Source organism: Sceloporus occidentalis, unplaced genomic scaffold (assembly GCF_023333645.1).
Source record: "Sceloporus occidentalis isolate IW3139 unplaced genomic scaffold, rSceOcc1.0.p SCAF_180, whole genome shotgun sequence".
In the NCBI taxonomy this organism is placed as follows: Eukaryota; Metazoa; Chordata; class Lepidosauria; order Squamata; family Phrynosomatidae; genus Sceloporus; species Sceloporus occidentalis.
In genome coordinates this window covers 1,644,707-1,661,611 of record NW_028317160.1, presented here as the reverse complement: position 1 = coordinate 1,661,611, position 16,905 = coordinate 1,644,707, and the positions used below count along the sequence as shown (strand labels likewise).

At 38.0% G+C, this 16,905-nt stretch overlaps 1 protein-coding gene across 1 annotated transcript in view; it reads right to left on the bottom strand.

The window, feature by feature from the left end:
• Nucleotides 1-16,681, bottom strand: part of LOC149278801 (potassium/sodium hyperpolarization-activated cyclic nucleotide-gated channel 1-like) — a gene marked incomplete at its 3' end in the record, with an annotated part of 138,285 nt that extends 121,604 nt beyond the window's left edge. Inside the window, exon 1 of the mRNA XM_089501728.1 lies at nucleotides 16,338-16,681. Within this exon, the coding sequence (XP_089357854.1) occupies nucleotides 16,338-16,681 (344 nt within the window). The remainder of the gene's footprint in view (nucleotides 1-16,337) is intronic.
• Between the last annotated feature and the right edge of the window lie 224 nt (nucleotides 16,682-16,905).

The window sequence follows — 16,905 nt, the reverse complement described above, 5'->3', positions numbered from 1 at the left end:
GAGAGTAAGTAAAAGAGAGGTATGGTTTAGAGAATAAGGGGACTCTGGGGATGATTATGGGGAAGAGGACCTCTCCATGTCACGGTAGGGTCAGAAAGAGGGAAGACTGCACTGACTTTGGTCACTGTCCCCCATGTGCCCCCCCAAAAAAAATATGAAAGCTGGAGACGCCACTGCCTATTTATTTTTAAACCTTTTTGAAAATGTGTAACTTTTTAACATATTGCTCTTATAACTGGTACAGGACTTAGGAACGGGTTACCATAACACTCTGTCCTTTCTGGGAAGGCTTAATGAATGTCAATGCAGGTTAGCTCATATTCATAATATATGGACAACACTGCAAATGCCCCATTTTTAAAAGAAAATCTTTGCAGTGCCCAATTTTGAGCAGTGAAAAGTCCCAGTAAACGTGACTGGGGTTGGCAGTTGAGCCTTAAGCCCATCTGTTACATAGTTACATATAGTTACATAGTTCATAAGGTTGAAAAAAGACCTAAGTCCATCAAGTTCAACCCTTGTACCTATTCAGGACTGTTGGTAATATAAGTTAAGTGTCTGCCTGTTGGTGTCTTATTAGAGTAAGTACCAGATTAGTTTTGTTGAATTAAACTGCTTAAAATATGGTAATTCTCTATTATGCTCTAAATGTTGATAAAACACGCTCATATGAGCTTGTCTTTAATGATTAGGCCAACAGTAGCATAAAGTGCAGTGCCAAGAAAAAAGTTTAATTCTAGTAAATGACTCTAAAGTTTTCTTTAATATTCAATGCTGTGCATCCGGTTTTGACAGTGAGTAGCATTACCGTAAATAATTTATGCCTTTATTGATGACATTTTTCTTTCATTAAAAATAACTGTTATGAAAACCTACGCAAGGTAAGTGTGCTCACTGAGAATTCCACTGTTGAAGATACATTATTAGATGTATTTAATAAAAATACTTTCTTATAACATTGTTTCCATCTGACCTCACTAGCGAATAAAGCGTAAAGTGTAACGTGGCTGAAAAAATGTAGTGTATTGACTGATTGTTGAATATTTCAACCACCTCTGTATTCTTTTATTGAGCCAAGAAGCTGAAGTAACTAGACCAAACTGTATAGATACTCTCAGATTATATACTTTACTGAGAAGGAACTTCCACAGCTCCTATCTTGCTAAAATATGCCTGTATTATATACAATGATCAGCCCTAACATTATGACCACCTGTCTAATATTGTGTAGGTCCCTCTTTTGCCACCAAAACATCCCTGACCCGTTGAGTCATGGACTCCACAGGACTTCTAAAGGTGTGCTTTTGTATCTGGAACCAAGACGTTAGAAGCAGATCCCTTCACTCCTGAAAGCTGCGAGGTGGGGGCTCCATGAATCAGACTTGTTTCTTCAGCACATCCCACAGATGCTCAATTGGATTGAGATCTGGGGAATTTGGAGGCCAAGTTAAAACCTTGAACTCGTTGTTGTGTTCCTGAAACCGTTTTTGCTTTGTGGCAGAGCGCATTTTCCTGCTGAAAGAGGCCAATACCATCAGAGAATTTCGTGTCTATAAAAGGGTGTACATGGTTTGCAACAATGCTTAGGTAGGTGGTACATGTCAAAGTGATATTCACATGAATGGCAGGACCCAAGTTTTCCAGCAGAACATTGCCCAAAGAATCATACTGCCTCTGCCGGCTTGCCTTCTTCTCATAGTGCATCCTAGACGCATGTACCCAGCCATCCACGTGATGTAAAAGAAAACGTGTTTCATCAGACCAGGCTACCTTCTTCCATTGCTCCGTGGTTGAATTCTTATACTCACATGCCCATTGTAGGTGCTTTTGGTAGTGGGCAGGAGTCAGCATAGGCACCCTGACTGGTCTGTGACTACGCAGCCACATACGCAACAAACTGCAATGCACTGTGTATTCATTTTCAGCAATTTGAGCTACAATAGCTTGCCTTCGTCCCTCACGTGCACCAATGAGCCTTGGTATATAGTTAGTAAGGATTAGCCCTGGTGTGTCTCAGTTTTTCAACCAGTTTATGGTTGGGAGTGCTGGGCTATTGCTGGGTCCCCTTTCCTACTCAACGCTTCCAGAAAGGAGATCTGCCTCTTCAACAGGAAATATCTCAATTCTCCTGTTTTGTTGGGTTATGATATCCTAAAGGTTTCATATAATCCTGTCAACACAGAGGGTGCAAGACAAGAGTGATCTGTGTAGATGGAGGCACCTATCTCACTGCAAGACACTGGGCCGCTTGATCTGTGCCTTAGACATGAAACATTTAGATTCTCCTGCTCCTCAAGTGCTCAGGTGCTGGGTTATGGCAACATGATCAAATGTTTCCTATAATCCCAGCAACACATAGGGTTGAAGACATCTGTGCAGATGGAGACACCTATCTCCCTTCTGGAACCTGGACCACTAGGGATAAGGTTCACAAGAATGCAGTACAACTAGCCTTCTTGGGCATTGTCCATGTGTGGGGTAAGTCAGGATAAAGTAGGGAGAGAGTCACTCCGGAAAGTCACACTACTTAGACCTGGGCAAGTATAGACCATCATAAAATGGCATATTCTTTCTCAGGTTCAGTTGCTTGGGTCTAGATGATCAACTTCATGTAATATCTGGATAATTACATCAAATTAATGTATCACCAGTATATTTTTATACATACTGTTAAAGAAAAACTTTAATATTATAGCTGCTATACTGTACAGGAGGAATAGGTTGGAATAGGAATGCATTGGAATAGGTTGTGATTCTTAACACCTGAAGAATCCTTTTAATTCGCATTTTAAATTGTAGTGCAAAATAGGATTCAGAACATATCTGCTGTTATGAGTGGTCTTATTTTATTGATTTGCACATGTTAGAATAACCTGCAGAATCAATTAAACCACAGATATCATTAGACAGCATCTATAGTAACTGAGGCATTAAGGAAAGGAAGAAAGGCAGCTCTTATGGAAACAGAAACAGGACCAATACACACAGGATTTCATGATCAATACAATGAATAAAGCTGACAATTAAAGTTAACCTCTTGTACAAAGATCATCTGATTCACCACGGTATAGGACAATGTTTGATTTTAACTTTGTACAAGACAAGCATCTAATACGTGTATGGATCAAAGCATGTTTAATGCCTGTGAGTAGATCATGTTGCAGTTGATGGAGTATTGTAGGGAGTTTTACATAAATTAAGTCTGAAAAGCGACTACACATATCAGAGTAAAAATGTAGTAATGTAAAATATTGCATTTTACTGTAATACCTTTTTTTTTTATCAGATTAACATTTGGGTTTTAGGATGAGCTTTCAAGAGTATCAACCTCTTTTTTTATTAAATATTAAAGGAGTATGATACTCTTGAAAGCTTGTCCTTAAAAGTAAATGTTAATCCAATATTAAGACAAACTGACATACTAAATTGTTGCATTTATATCACTGGATAGCCATCTACAACTAAATGATTCTCTGGTCTTTCAACAGAAAATATAGCATGAAAAAAAAATAATTTAATAGATATAAAATCCCTTTCCCCACATGAAATAGATGCTATTTTATTCTAATATATGATATAGATAGATTGCTTGTTTCTCATGGGTTAAAGGGACTGTGGAAATAGCAGTCCAATATGAATTAGTTCTAAAGGATCCATACATTATGGAATGAATTATTTTTCCAACTTATTAGGTAGCAATGGGTAAAGGCTGTTTGTAGAACAGTATTTCTATTCTGAATCAAGACAAGTCCAAAGACTCAGCCTTTACAGCAAGAACAACAGAATTGTTCTTATCTGCCATAAAATTCTGTTTCTATGTCCAGTCACAGTCTGGCAGGAGCTAAAAGGCGAGTTGTGAGTTGAAGCATGTCAATACAATGTAATATGTATATTTCAACACACTGTTACACTGTATATATAATATATGTACTGTATGCATGTGTATCCATTACTTTTATATAAAATGTATCCTTTTATTTCTTTCTAATACCATTTCCTAACCACGATTGGCGTCAGAGGGAGTATGGTCCTAAGTTAGGTTTTCAAGGACATTGAATACACCAGTGCATAGCGTCAAGATGTCATGTGCACAGTTAGATCAATCACTAGGTCAGTCAGTTTGACATATCCACATGCTCCTGTGAAACATCTTTACTGAAAAGCTAAACCTTTGGGAGAACACTAGTACCAGCCTGAAAACCTATGATTTGCAGAAATCAATGCCACATGTGGTTACAAACAGAATATTTCAGGTATACTCTTGATATAGATTGTATGCTGAAAAGGGAGATACCTCTATGCCGTTCTGTAATTTTTTTCTGTTCTTTCACATTTTTATTGTCCTCCATACCGTAATAAAGGTCAAGATTGACAAAAGTCTTGTTTTATCAAATTTTGTTCCAATAAAAATCCTTTATCTGCAGACCTGGAGGCTGTCATTGTTGTCATAAGATGTTTTGATTGACTTTCCCTGCCCATGCACTAAACTGATTCTTTAGGGCATTGCTAGTGATCTTGCTAGTACTAGCCTGTAACCCTCCAGCTCTAGGACAGGAGGTCATAATTTAAAATGATTATCATGGTTTAGAAGGAAGTTGTACTTTACTGACAGGATGGTCGATAAGTGGAACAGCATCCCAGTAGAAGTAGTAAAGGTCATCAAATTCTATATTTCTTTGTTTCTTTAACTGCAAGGTCTACTGTACATCCCTATTGTGGTTAGTAACACTTGCCCTTTTTCAGTGCCATCCAGCACATTTCTATTTTAGCTCTTTCCATTAGCTGTTCATTGGCATCTCTCTGTTTTCCCCTTTCATGATTATGACATTTCTTTTTAGTGTTACAGACTACAAAAGAGTTCATTAACCTGAAACCATTTGTGACAGTGCAATGATCCACGGAATAAAAGCATCAGCAAAAGGAATTATCTCCAGTACTAATCTACTGCAAGAAGTCATTCATGACTTGGGTATCTTTAAATATGCAAGATCAGGGCTGGACTGGGGATGACGAGGTGGCCCTGGCACTACATGGCCAGTAAAGTCCAAATGCCATAAATGCAGCCACGGCTAGATATGTGCAGCTGCAGCACCGCAGCACCTGATCTGCTGATGGAGTATAAACCGTCAACCAGCAGCCCACCGGGCCTTTGCCCACTGTGCCAGGTGACCAGTCCATGTCTGTGCAACACATTGTACTCTACAAACTGTACTGTAATGAAAGAAATATAAAAGGAAAAAGAATAATATAATTCTGTCTACAACCACCACCCATCCTGATATGCACAGCTGTAATTTGATACATACATGCGCAAAGTGGCGTGATGTGAACAATATTCAGTGACAGTATCCAGAACAATGAGAAAAACACTTCTATAAGAAACATTATTACAATCGTTAACTTGTGGCAATTGTTAAAAATGGCAAGACAGTTGCTTCTATGGCTACATTTTGGCAATTTACTATTATACTGTATGTATATAATAATGTGACTGACATTGATTTAGACTGTACTATTTTGTGTATAAAATGAGCCACACTAGGCATATTTTAACTAGTTTGCCAACCAAGATTTAGCATTTTACATGATTTAAGGATAATGTGAATTAAATGTGTTTCCAGTAAAAATGGCCAGAATAGTCCCCTAAAACTAATGCAATAATCCAATAAGCAGCAACGCTAATAAGACTCATTTTCAACTTTGCAAAATAATCCATTTCTATATACAAGCATATATATATATATATATATATATATATATAGAGAGAGAGAGAACAGTTTATTTATTAAAATACTGAAGCTGCCATTGAAGCTGCCATTATGGTTGTTTTAGTTCCCAGTGTTTCTAACAGGAAGGTACAGGGCCTTCAATAGTGCAATACTTTCAGATTTCTGCTGGTGTAAAACTTTCTTTTTCTTTTTTTCTTCCTCTCGTTCCTACCTGAGGCAGTAAAAGGATTAATTCGACTACAGCCTCTATGCATGAATAGGTCATTCAATTAAACTGGGGAGTGGCGTTACTGGAGCTTTATCACTGACCTCGTTACTAAAGGTTTCGATTCAGATCAAGTAATGGACAAAAAAAGACACATGATCTTCCAACAGGGACATGACTGGTCCACCCCTGCTATGAACACGTTAGAAGATACATTGTAAAAGGTGGAAAGGTCTAAATTCATTAAAGGGAGATTATTATTAAAGTTCAATATATTTTTCTACTATGGGGTTAAGCTAGTAAACCTTCCGATGGTTAATTCTCACTGTAGCAGCCAACATGATGTTTCTGGTCCTAACAGCAGCCCTAGGCTTGACACGTGGCAAAGCCCCAAGCTGTTCCCTCCACAGCTGCCCTCCTCACTCCAGAACGTCAGGATATGATGTAATATCCTAGTGCTGTGTGACTTCAAACATATGCATTACCTTTTCAAGCTGTCTATGGTATCTGTGCTGGACCAACACAGCCTCCATAGTGTAAATGGGATAGTTAGAGAGATCATCTTCCCTTGAGCAGCAGCACACTGTGAAGGCCGGACCACCCAAGACAGAGATCTGCCTTTTGGTTTTGCAGCCACCAACTTATGCCTAGTTGACTAGGTCAAAATATGTCGCTAACAGGCCTTTAAATGTGTCATTTTGCTACTAAATGGGAATTGCGCTTGTACAGCCACTGGAATTTTTTTGGAGCAGTTAGCTTTCGGGAAGCATCTTAGTACCTCCAATCCAGTGACCATACCTGAGAACTCTCCAGATTTAGCCGGGAGAACTCCAGGAGAAGCTCCTCCAGTTCTCCGGATCAACACCCGAATCCTCCGGGTCGCCCAACTCCCGCATTGTCGCCCAGCAACATCAGCAGGACCGCCCACCAACATCAAGTTCCCAGGTATGCCAGTGACATATTATCTCTTCTGTAGTGGAATAAAACATGAACGTGTACTACCATGATAAAGCTAGCAAGAGGAACAACTGCGCCCCTTATATTTAGATTCATGTAATGCTATAAAAATAGATTCTAACACATATAATATAGCAACTAAAGGCAGCCTGCAGGATCCCATTATAGTTTCTGATAAACCCCACACTGAGATCTGGAAAGCTACGACTCAAGAGATTATCATACAGAAACAGACAGACCAATTACTCATTCATTTAGCATATCCCATGCCATAATCTTTCTTGGAAGACGCACTGCTAAGTAGCTGGGAATGAACGATTTGTATGTTTTTGTCTGTGTTACCAGAGAAACAACTGCAAGCATGTGGCGCATGAGAGGAATTTCAACTACGCTGAATTATAATGGCTATGATGCTTTTCACGTATGGAAACATCAATGCAGGTTCAAGGTCACAACTACACTAAGTAAGAAGCGTGTTTGACGTATACGCCAGAAATGAGATTGCTCGCCCAGTAGATCGGGATGATTTTCAGTAATTGCTGAGGGTGTCTTTTTCTCATCACTTCATTTAAAGTTATTTTCTTGTTAGAATTATGTAATTTTATCTGTAATGGACACCTTTAATACACATAAAAGATCAGAATTATACCCCAAGCAAAAAAAATATGCTGCACTCCATGGTTAACAACAAAAAAATACTTTTTTAATCCATAAGAAGAGGCAGAGGGGTTTATGTATAAAATCAGTGGACCTGGTTCTGTTGGTTTCTACGGTGATAAGACCCCTTTGATGCTTGGTGTTCCTTTTGCAAATGATTGGGAAGATTCTGTGGAATTTCTCCATATGCATTTGCCCATTCCTCATACCTCTTCTCTATGCATGGTAAGGGCTCTCCTCGTACCTTCCTGCCACTGATAGGCTGCTTCAAGAAGCCAATCAGGGGTAAGAAATGTCTGACCAAGGAGGGGAGGGCAGCTGCCGCAACAAGGCTGCAACTTCTAGCCCAGATAAGTATTTTTATTTACAAAAATGTATATTAAAGTACTTACAGAGAACTTTAATATATATAAGGGTTGGAATGGACATTAAACTGTCTCTTTAAAAATGAATTAGATAAGTAAAGCAAAAGCGAGAGTAGGAGGGCTTCATTGCTGTTTACAACGCCACAAACCTAAAAAGTCCCTGGTCTTATGGGAAATATTTAGTTCACATAGTGTATTTTCTAAAATACAAACCATCAATACAAAACTATTGAAAAAAAGCAGTATATTAAGCAGTTCTTTTTTTTACACGCGGAAAAAATGTTTTTTTTTCTTTGCAATTCAAATTTCTTAATTAAACATAAAAAAGTATTATTGTCTAAAAAGCGGAATTTTTGCAGGTTATTTTCAGGCTCTGTGTACAAAGCCTGATTTCCCATCACCACATGTATTTGAAGGCATACTTCACCTGTGTCACCTGACACCCGTACATGCTGTGAATCACAGTGGTTAATTCGATGCCATCTCTGTGTCTCACGTTCTTCTGTGCCCAGATGGTACTCATTATTGGGATGGAAATAAGCTTATTCATGGTGATGAACAGTTGGCAGGAACTGACTTGGGGAACTCTAGTTTAATTAACAAGTCAGTTTTTTGTAACCTTAAGGGAAGCATCTTCATCATGTTGCACTGAAAATAATAGATAACCATTTACTGGATTCATGATGGAAAAATAAGATATCACATTTTATCCTTACTAACCCCAGCGTTTGTTTTGTACTTCTTAACTGGTGGTATAGAAGCCCTAGAGGCTAATGCTACAGGGGGAGCCAAGATCTGAGTCTCTTAAGTTTATATCTCTTCCTTGTGAAACTGATTATGTCTCACTTTAAATGACTTAAATCAAAATAAATCCAAAACATATTAACCGTGGAAATAATTTCAGATCTATGAAAAATAGCATATGGGTATATACTAATAACAGATCAAGATCATAACTCAACTTATTCTCTATATTGTAAGAAATCCCATAACCAACTCATTTTTTTTTTTTAATTTTGATCAAATGAGAGCTGGTGAATATTTGCTCAGTTTCATAAAATTGTGATCTATGGATAGTAGACTAAACAAAAATATTGTATATGTGTTATCATAAAGTATTATATTATTATGAAATCCAATATGGAAATGGTATCAAATGTATATGCTAAGAAATAATTAAAGAATATATGAAATTATGAAAGAAATGAATAATACATTTATACATTAATACATTTGGTATATTCCTACTGGGTAAACAACCATTGCTGCCTCTTGCTGGATGAGGATAATGGTAGTTGTAGAAGAACAGCTAAATGGTCAATTTAATCTTAACGGAAAACCAGTAAAAAAAAGCAGGCACACTTACATTATTTAGATCATCTATATCAGGGGCGTCCAACATGCGGCCCGCGGGCCAAATGCGGCCCGTGTGACCTCGAGGTGCGGCCCGCGTGAGATCGGCAGCCAAGATCACAAGCCCTGCCGCTTACTTGTGGGAGGGTCTATTCTCTGCTCCAGTCCTGCCTCCTCTGTGAGGAGAACAAGGGAGGCCGCGCCCCCTGCTGAAGTCTGTGAGCGGCATCGAGAGCTGTAGTAGGTAAGGGGGTGGGGGAGGTTGTTTGAATGAGTATGCCTGTGAGGGAATGAATGTGTGAATGAATGAGTATATGAATGAATGAGTGTGTGTGTGTGATAGCATGGATGTGTAAGTGCTGGAACCTAGGCATGATGGGACTGTGATTGCTGTTAGCAATCACACTCCTATCATGCTAAGTCAGCCAGTACATGCTGAAACCTTGTCAGCCAGTACATGCCACCCTTGTGTATTGATGCTGCCAGCAGTATGGGGTCTGCACTTACAGCCACCCTGTACCAGCATGTACTGGCTGACTTGGCATGATAGGAGTGTGATTGCTAACAGCAATCTGCTAACAGCAATCACAGTCCCATCATGCCTAGGTTCCAGCATTTACTGGTTGTCTGGGTATGATGCCAAGTCATATTGTTGATTTTGTTGTTGTCCAATTGTGGTGTGTTACTTTTAATAAAAGTGTGGTTACACACTAAAATTGGACAAAAATTACTGGTACAGCCAACCAGTACATACTGGAATCTGGGTATGCCTGAGATTGCTGTTAACAATCATAATATATAATTTTTTTGTACAATTTTGGTGTGTAACTTACTTTTATTAAAAGTATGTGGGGGGGTCATTTTCCGTTTTGGTCCAAAATTTTCATTTCGGTGCATCCCTAAAATAAATAGAACTATTTCATTTTAACTTATCCAGAATCCTGAATTTGTAGTCACAAAACTTTCAAGGCCCAGAAATCAGTGAGAGGAAGAGTAAAGGTTTTGTGTCATTTTACTTTATTTTAATCTGCATATCTTATTAAAGGCCATATTTTCACGCAGTGAAAAATGAGTCCGGCCCGCGCACGTATACAATTCTGATGAAGTGGCCCACTGTTGAAAAAACTTGGACACCCCTGTTCTATATGGTTTCTAAAAACCCTTATTAAAATGTTTTGACTATCCAGGTCCCTGCCTCCTGTAATGATATTACAGTGTGAGAAACAAGCCAAGATGCAAAGGACTTTACAATGTCATTCTTTGTCTTTTGACCTTGAAAATCCATTGTCTTGAGGTTTCTTGTGTTCTATATAAGTAACAATGTCAAAAACAGTCCCTGGGGACTCTGGATACGTTGTACCAGTTGTCCAGTTACAAAAGGAAAGAAAGTGAATTGGATTTATCCTTGTAATGCAATTTGATTCTGCAAGACTTAAATCTAAAAAAAAAAAAGCCCCGCAGAAATGGTTCTAGCTCACACTTCAGCGTGGCTTGATGAAAAACCCCATTATGAATCAGTACATTTAAATAGTAGTATTTATGCTGTGTGATAAAAGAAAACAATGAAAAATAAATATTTGAAATAAGTTTTTTTTTAAATGTAAAAAAAGCATTTATTTTAACCAAAGCCATCTGCAGTTATGAATTTATAAATAATTACTGCCATGTGAGTACATTGTACCATGCTCGTGATATTTCAAGAGATGAAGTAACAGGAGAAGTACAGTACCATGCTTTGATATCGCATAAAAGGCAACAGGATTTTTGAAGTTACAGTTTAACTATAAGGCACATTTGTATGCTATATCTCTTTTAAACCAATGTGAATATATAATGTGGTATAAAATGTATGTTATCTATAAGCTTAAATAGCTATAGGATGGAATGATGGGGAATGCAGAGATACTGACCACTTAAGTTTTGTAGAGTTGTTGCTATAGTACCATTGGTGTATTCTAGGGCAACAGATCTCAGGAGGCTTCCGGGTACACCTCTTACTTAATCGCTGGTTGTATAACTGGCCCAGTTACACTATAGAGGGCATGTATAGCTGGCACAGTATTCATAGCACAGGTATTCATGCTACGTGGCGCGCCATGGTATGACATCATATGCTGATGCTCAGCAGAGAGAACGGTGGCATGAAGGTAAGTCACAGAGGTTCTTTCCTGTTCTGGTCTAGGGCAACTCCTAGTCTAAATACACCACTGTACCATACTATTTCACGGTGGATTTCATTTTTAGGTAAAAAATTAATTCTGCACATGTAATACTGTTAAAAAATACTGTATTTTATTGTTATTACAGGTTGTGCTGTACTTGCTTTAAGCAAACCAATAATAAGAAATGGGCTGAACATTAAACCATTGGTAGTTAACGGCAAGGATCAAACCACATGTTTTAGAATTGTAGCCTTTGTCCATGTTTTGTAGGGAGAAAGAACAAACCCACACAGTTAAAGTACACAGGGATAAGAATACGTAATATCAAAACATGTATATGTTTATCGTTTTTAACCATAAATGATCTCTCTCTGACCTATATGCAGATCAGTATACACTTAAAATATAATGTTTACTTTACTTTTTGATTAATTCTATTTATATCACTATTACTAGAAATGATAAGAACGACATTATCAGCAGGTTTTGATTTCAAGCCACTCTGTGAGTTTACTCTAAAATGTTTTGGCAACCAAGCGACACCAGACAGCCCCGCACAACCTCGGCCAAATCATTTACAAACTGAATAGAAGCCAAAAAGCCTCTCCTCTGCTCTTTGTCCTACAACATCCCACTGACATCCAATTGTAGGCTCGAGTTATAAGTACCAATTAAAACGTAATGTTTAAGCATTTTGAGGACTACAGTGTATGAAAGATGAGCTGCAGTAGGCCAGCAGCTGTGTGTCCTCTTCCTTTAAGGTGGCATTTCAAAGAGTGATCACATAGTAACATAGTAATTTAGGTTGAAAAATGACTTAAGTCCATCAAGTTCAACCCTTCTATCTATCCTATCTGCTTTTGATCCAAAAGAAATGGGAAAAGAAACCCCAATTAAGCTATTTTTCAAATTGTGCCACATATCTTTTTTAATCCAAAAGGCAATTAGATTTCTCCTTTGGTCAATGAGCTCTAAAATATGAGTGTTTATCATATCGTTTATAGTCCGGTATGTTCCCCTTTTCTAAAAAATATCAAGACCCTTTTTGAAGACATATATTCTATTTGGTAGCACCACCTCTCTTGGCAGTGCATTCAATACCTTTATTGCCCTTACTGTAAAGAATCCCTTCCTTTATTGTCTATGAAATCTCTGCTCTTCCAGTCTCAGAGGATGACTTCTTGTTTTGTTCAATTCAATTGCTTAAGAATTGTTGTGTCAGCCAATCCCATGTTTGTTGGTTACAATTCCGTAAAATCAGCCAGCAGGGCCTCAGCCATCATTTCTTCCTTGGCGTCAACAGAAGAAAAAAAGTATTTCAAATATGCTTTCTCTGCCTGTCCTCACTAACCAAGTTTTCCACTTAAGATGGCAAATAATCAACATTTTCAGTTTTTAGCTTTTTCCCATTAACACATGCTTATTGCTTCTACTTTTTTCTTTTTCCACTATTTCTTCCTTTTTTCGAGAAGCTCTGGGTGTTTTGTTGGTATGATGTTCTACAGCTCCAAAAGTCGAAGTAATTGGTATATTAACAGCAGGATGTTTATAGTAATTAAACTGTCTACTATTAATTTTTCTAAGTACCCCAATCATTGACATACAGGTAAATAGCGATCAACAGGTTACAAAGTCATATAAAAATTCTGCCCTTTAACTAGGCCTTCAGCCACACAATCTGATCCAAAAGTAATTTAAAATGTGGGAGGCATAGAGTGCAAAGGGAATTGATTTAATTGATTTGAAGACCTGTCTTCATGGAGTTGAAGCAGTAAAATATTGTATATTAAACATCAGCATATTTAATGTGGAAATCATTAAACTTTTGGCCTTAATGTAAAACATATACCTTGGCCTTGGGGTGGAATAACATGGAATGCTGTGTTGGATGTGCCAAGGCAATGAAATGCCTTTTAATTGGCTTCTGAAAGGATGTGAAGTATTGAGGACGAGAAGTACACAATCTATAGCTGTCAGGGAGACCAGAATTACAATCTGATGAAATGATGTGCGACCTTGGAAGGGGAATAGTGTAATGTGCTGCTTGCTGGGTCTGTCAAGATGTGAAATGATCTGTAGCCTTGACATTATGACTTGAAATTGGGGTCTGCATTATCGGGTGGGGGGGTTAAAGGGGTCTGCAGCACTTTTGGAGAAAGAGGGATATCATGCAGAACTGTGAGGGACATCATTTGAAGGAATGTTGGTGGGATAACAAACCTGCAAGAGTGCAGCGTGGGGTGTAGCAGTCGGTGGATAATGACAAGTTCCGCTGTGTTTTGGGGGTCTATGTCATGATGTCTCTGGAGGTGGGGAAATAATCTCTTTTGCCTGTGGAAGATGTATGTAAAGCTCTGCAGATCTGATTATGGAATCACGTAGGTGGCATGTTCCACAGCCATGGAATAGTATAGAATAAGCTTGCTTATGTGGGTGTGAATGTTTGTTCCAGGGGTAGCACATAAAGCCCGACGAAAAATAATACATTCTAACTAGACACACAGGGGGAAGAAATATGATATCAAGCATCCTGCAGACCTAGGAACATTAATGGCAATCCCATGTAGATGGAAATTGAGGGTATGATGTTGCATGCTGCAGTGCTGTATGAGCAACAGCAAAACTAGAGGTATTCTAGGTTTTGATGAAGAAGAATATACATTCCGTGGGAGAGGTAACTACAGAAGTGCAAGCATCCTCAACAAACAGGTTGATGCAAGGACAGATTTTAGAAATGTGCAGCAGGTTGGTGAATATATTCTCCTGTACCAAACCTTAACTGAAGGATTAACTAGTCTGTAGTAAGGGAGAAACAGAGGAATATAACTGTTACATAATTGTTTGCGCTTAAAAAATAAAAGATAATAATAATAATAACAATATAACAATAGATAAATGACTGGCCTTTGTGGATGTACACTCTCCAATAGTAATACATTTGTACAGCTTGATACAGGTAATATATTCACTATCCTGGTAAGTAGAGAGCGGTACAGTGAGCTGGGATATGCATCTCCTTGAAGGTTGTATAAATCTTCCTTCCAAGGATAGGCAGAGCTACTGTAGTGTGTAGATTCTGGGCTTTTCAGCCAAGACAGGGTTACCTTACCTAGGCTTGCCAGCAGGAGACACTTTTGTCTTATGTATTGATTTGTACATGTCTGTCAAACTGAGTCTAGCTTGAAAAAGGCCCTGTTTGGCCAAAACGTTGCTTTTTTTTGCTTTCTCTTAATAAAGTATCCTTAAGATTGGAAGCTGTTTGGAGTGCTGGGATTACTTTTCTTTGTTTGTGTCAAACTGAGTTTGTCATACCCCATGTACTATATTAACCTCTGAATAATATATTGGGCTGATAATAATAATAATAATAACCCTTATTATTATAGCCTCAACAGTTGTTACATAACAACACACCTTTTGTAAAGCCTTGCAAGCTCATGCATTTTAAATGCACTTCTCCACAATCATTTATTCATCTTCAAATCACCAAATGTTTAATATAACTATATATATATATATATATATATATATATATATATATATATATATATATATATATTAAACACTTAAAAAGAGTATGCTACTTAATGTGTTTAGAATGTATACTACTTTACCATTATGTGATGAAGACTAAATATATATATATATATATATATATATATATATATATATATATATATATTCAGTCCTCTCTGGAAGCAAAAGGGTTGCCATGTAGCTATTTCAATACCAGCATCCATAAAAAAATACTACTACACTGGTTGCTATTGAACTGTGAAAGCAAGAGTTCATTCCAATGCTTAGTTCTGCAAGGATCTCCCTCCAGCACCAGGGACAGCTGCTCATTCTCACTCCACACACAAACACACACAATCTAGTTTATGCATTTAAGATGAGAAGCTTTCATTTTGCCATCAAAACCATCTAATCACTTACTTAAACCTCCTATACACAAATACTAGTTGATTGCATTGGTATCAACACAGCTCTCAGATCTGGCCATTTTGAATTAAAGATGCACAACTAGAAATATTGGTAATTCTGCTGTATGCTGAAAACACACACTGAGTGCAAAGCAGAACTAAGTGCATGTATGTAATTACACACTTATCAGTAACCCAGTACTATCCCCAGTTCCCAGAAACACACATGTACTGTAACATACAAGTACACATGATTAATGCTGTTCTATTGAACATGGCCTTTTAATATTAATAATATTCTAATACTGGTGAAACAAGGCATTTACATGGGTATATGAGTGATATTTGTTGATCTATAAGACAAATGTTTATTGTAGGAATAATCAACATTATTAATATGGATGGATAACTTGAAATCTCTAGCAGACACTGTGTACTTTCAAGGTCATTGTTACAATTCATATTGCACTGTAGATATGGTGTCATATATTTAAATAGTGAGGAATAATACTGTGCTGCTATTCTGGATACAATTTATTGGGTAACAAAGACTTTCAATTATCTATAATGTATACCATTCACATAGATTCAAATCTACTATTAATTTAATAAAATAAAATATAATTATTAATTTAATAAATATAAATTTTCCTGCATACACATTATATGAAATTATTGAAAAAAACTGTAATCATATATTTAAATGTGTTCACATTTTTTTGCAGTATGATCTTCCAGGTATGTCTTTGGTTGAGCTAAACTTTCCCAGCAGTCCAATCCTCACTTTGTATTTTAGTTCCCTATCTATATAGAAAAACTAGAAATCAGAAACAGAGACACACAGACACACAAGCAGCACTCAACAGATTGACAATTATACAGTTAAGGAGTAATTGTACACTACTTGTGGCATCTGCCACTCAGAGGAAACCTTTTTTTTGAGCTGGGATTACCCAGGCTAGATTTACAGCAGATTAACCGTTTACCTGAAATCACTATACGGATGTATGATCCAAACGCCTGCAGTTTTAACCCTTTCTTGCTCTTTTTCCACTGCCTTTTGACTTCCAAACATTCGAAGGGAGAATTTATTGACTCCAGGCTGCAGCAAGGAGCTGAATTGCCTCTGCATGAATCCATACTGCCTGGTGCCCCCCTCTCCATCTTCAAAGCCAACCACAGGATCCTCGCCATCCCCTTTGAAGCACACTGAGTTTCCATGATCTTTCACACTGGAACTGCTGGCAGTCAGACTTTTCTCAGCTTTTCCCTGGAAAACGTTATTGCCTTCATCCCTGCTATTAGATGATGAATTTAATTTGCTTTCCATGCTCGGGAGAGCGGGGTGTATCTCAGAGATGTCGGGGGCAATGGGAGAGAAGCAGACTGGGCTCAGTGAGCTCCTTGTCTATACCTCTCCTGCTCTCATCTGATGCCCTTCAAGAGCTCAGCCCTTCTCCTCTGCAGCTGGTGTGAGCCCAGACGCTTAGCGCTGCGTCGGCCTCTCTCTGCCGCCATCTGCTGGCACAGCGCGGTAATGCTGTCCCCTTTCTC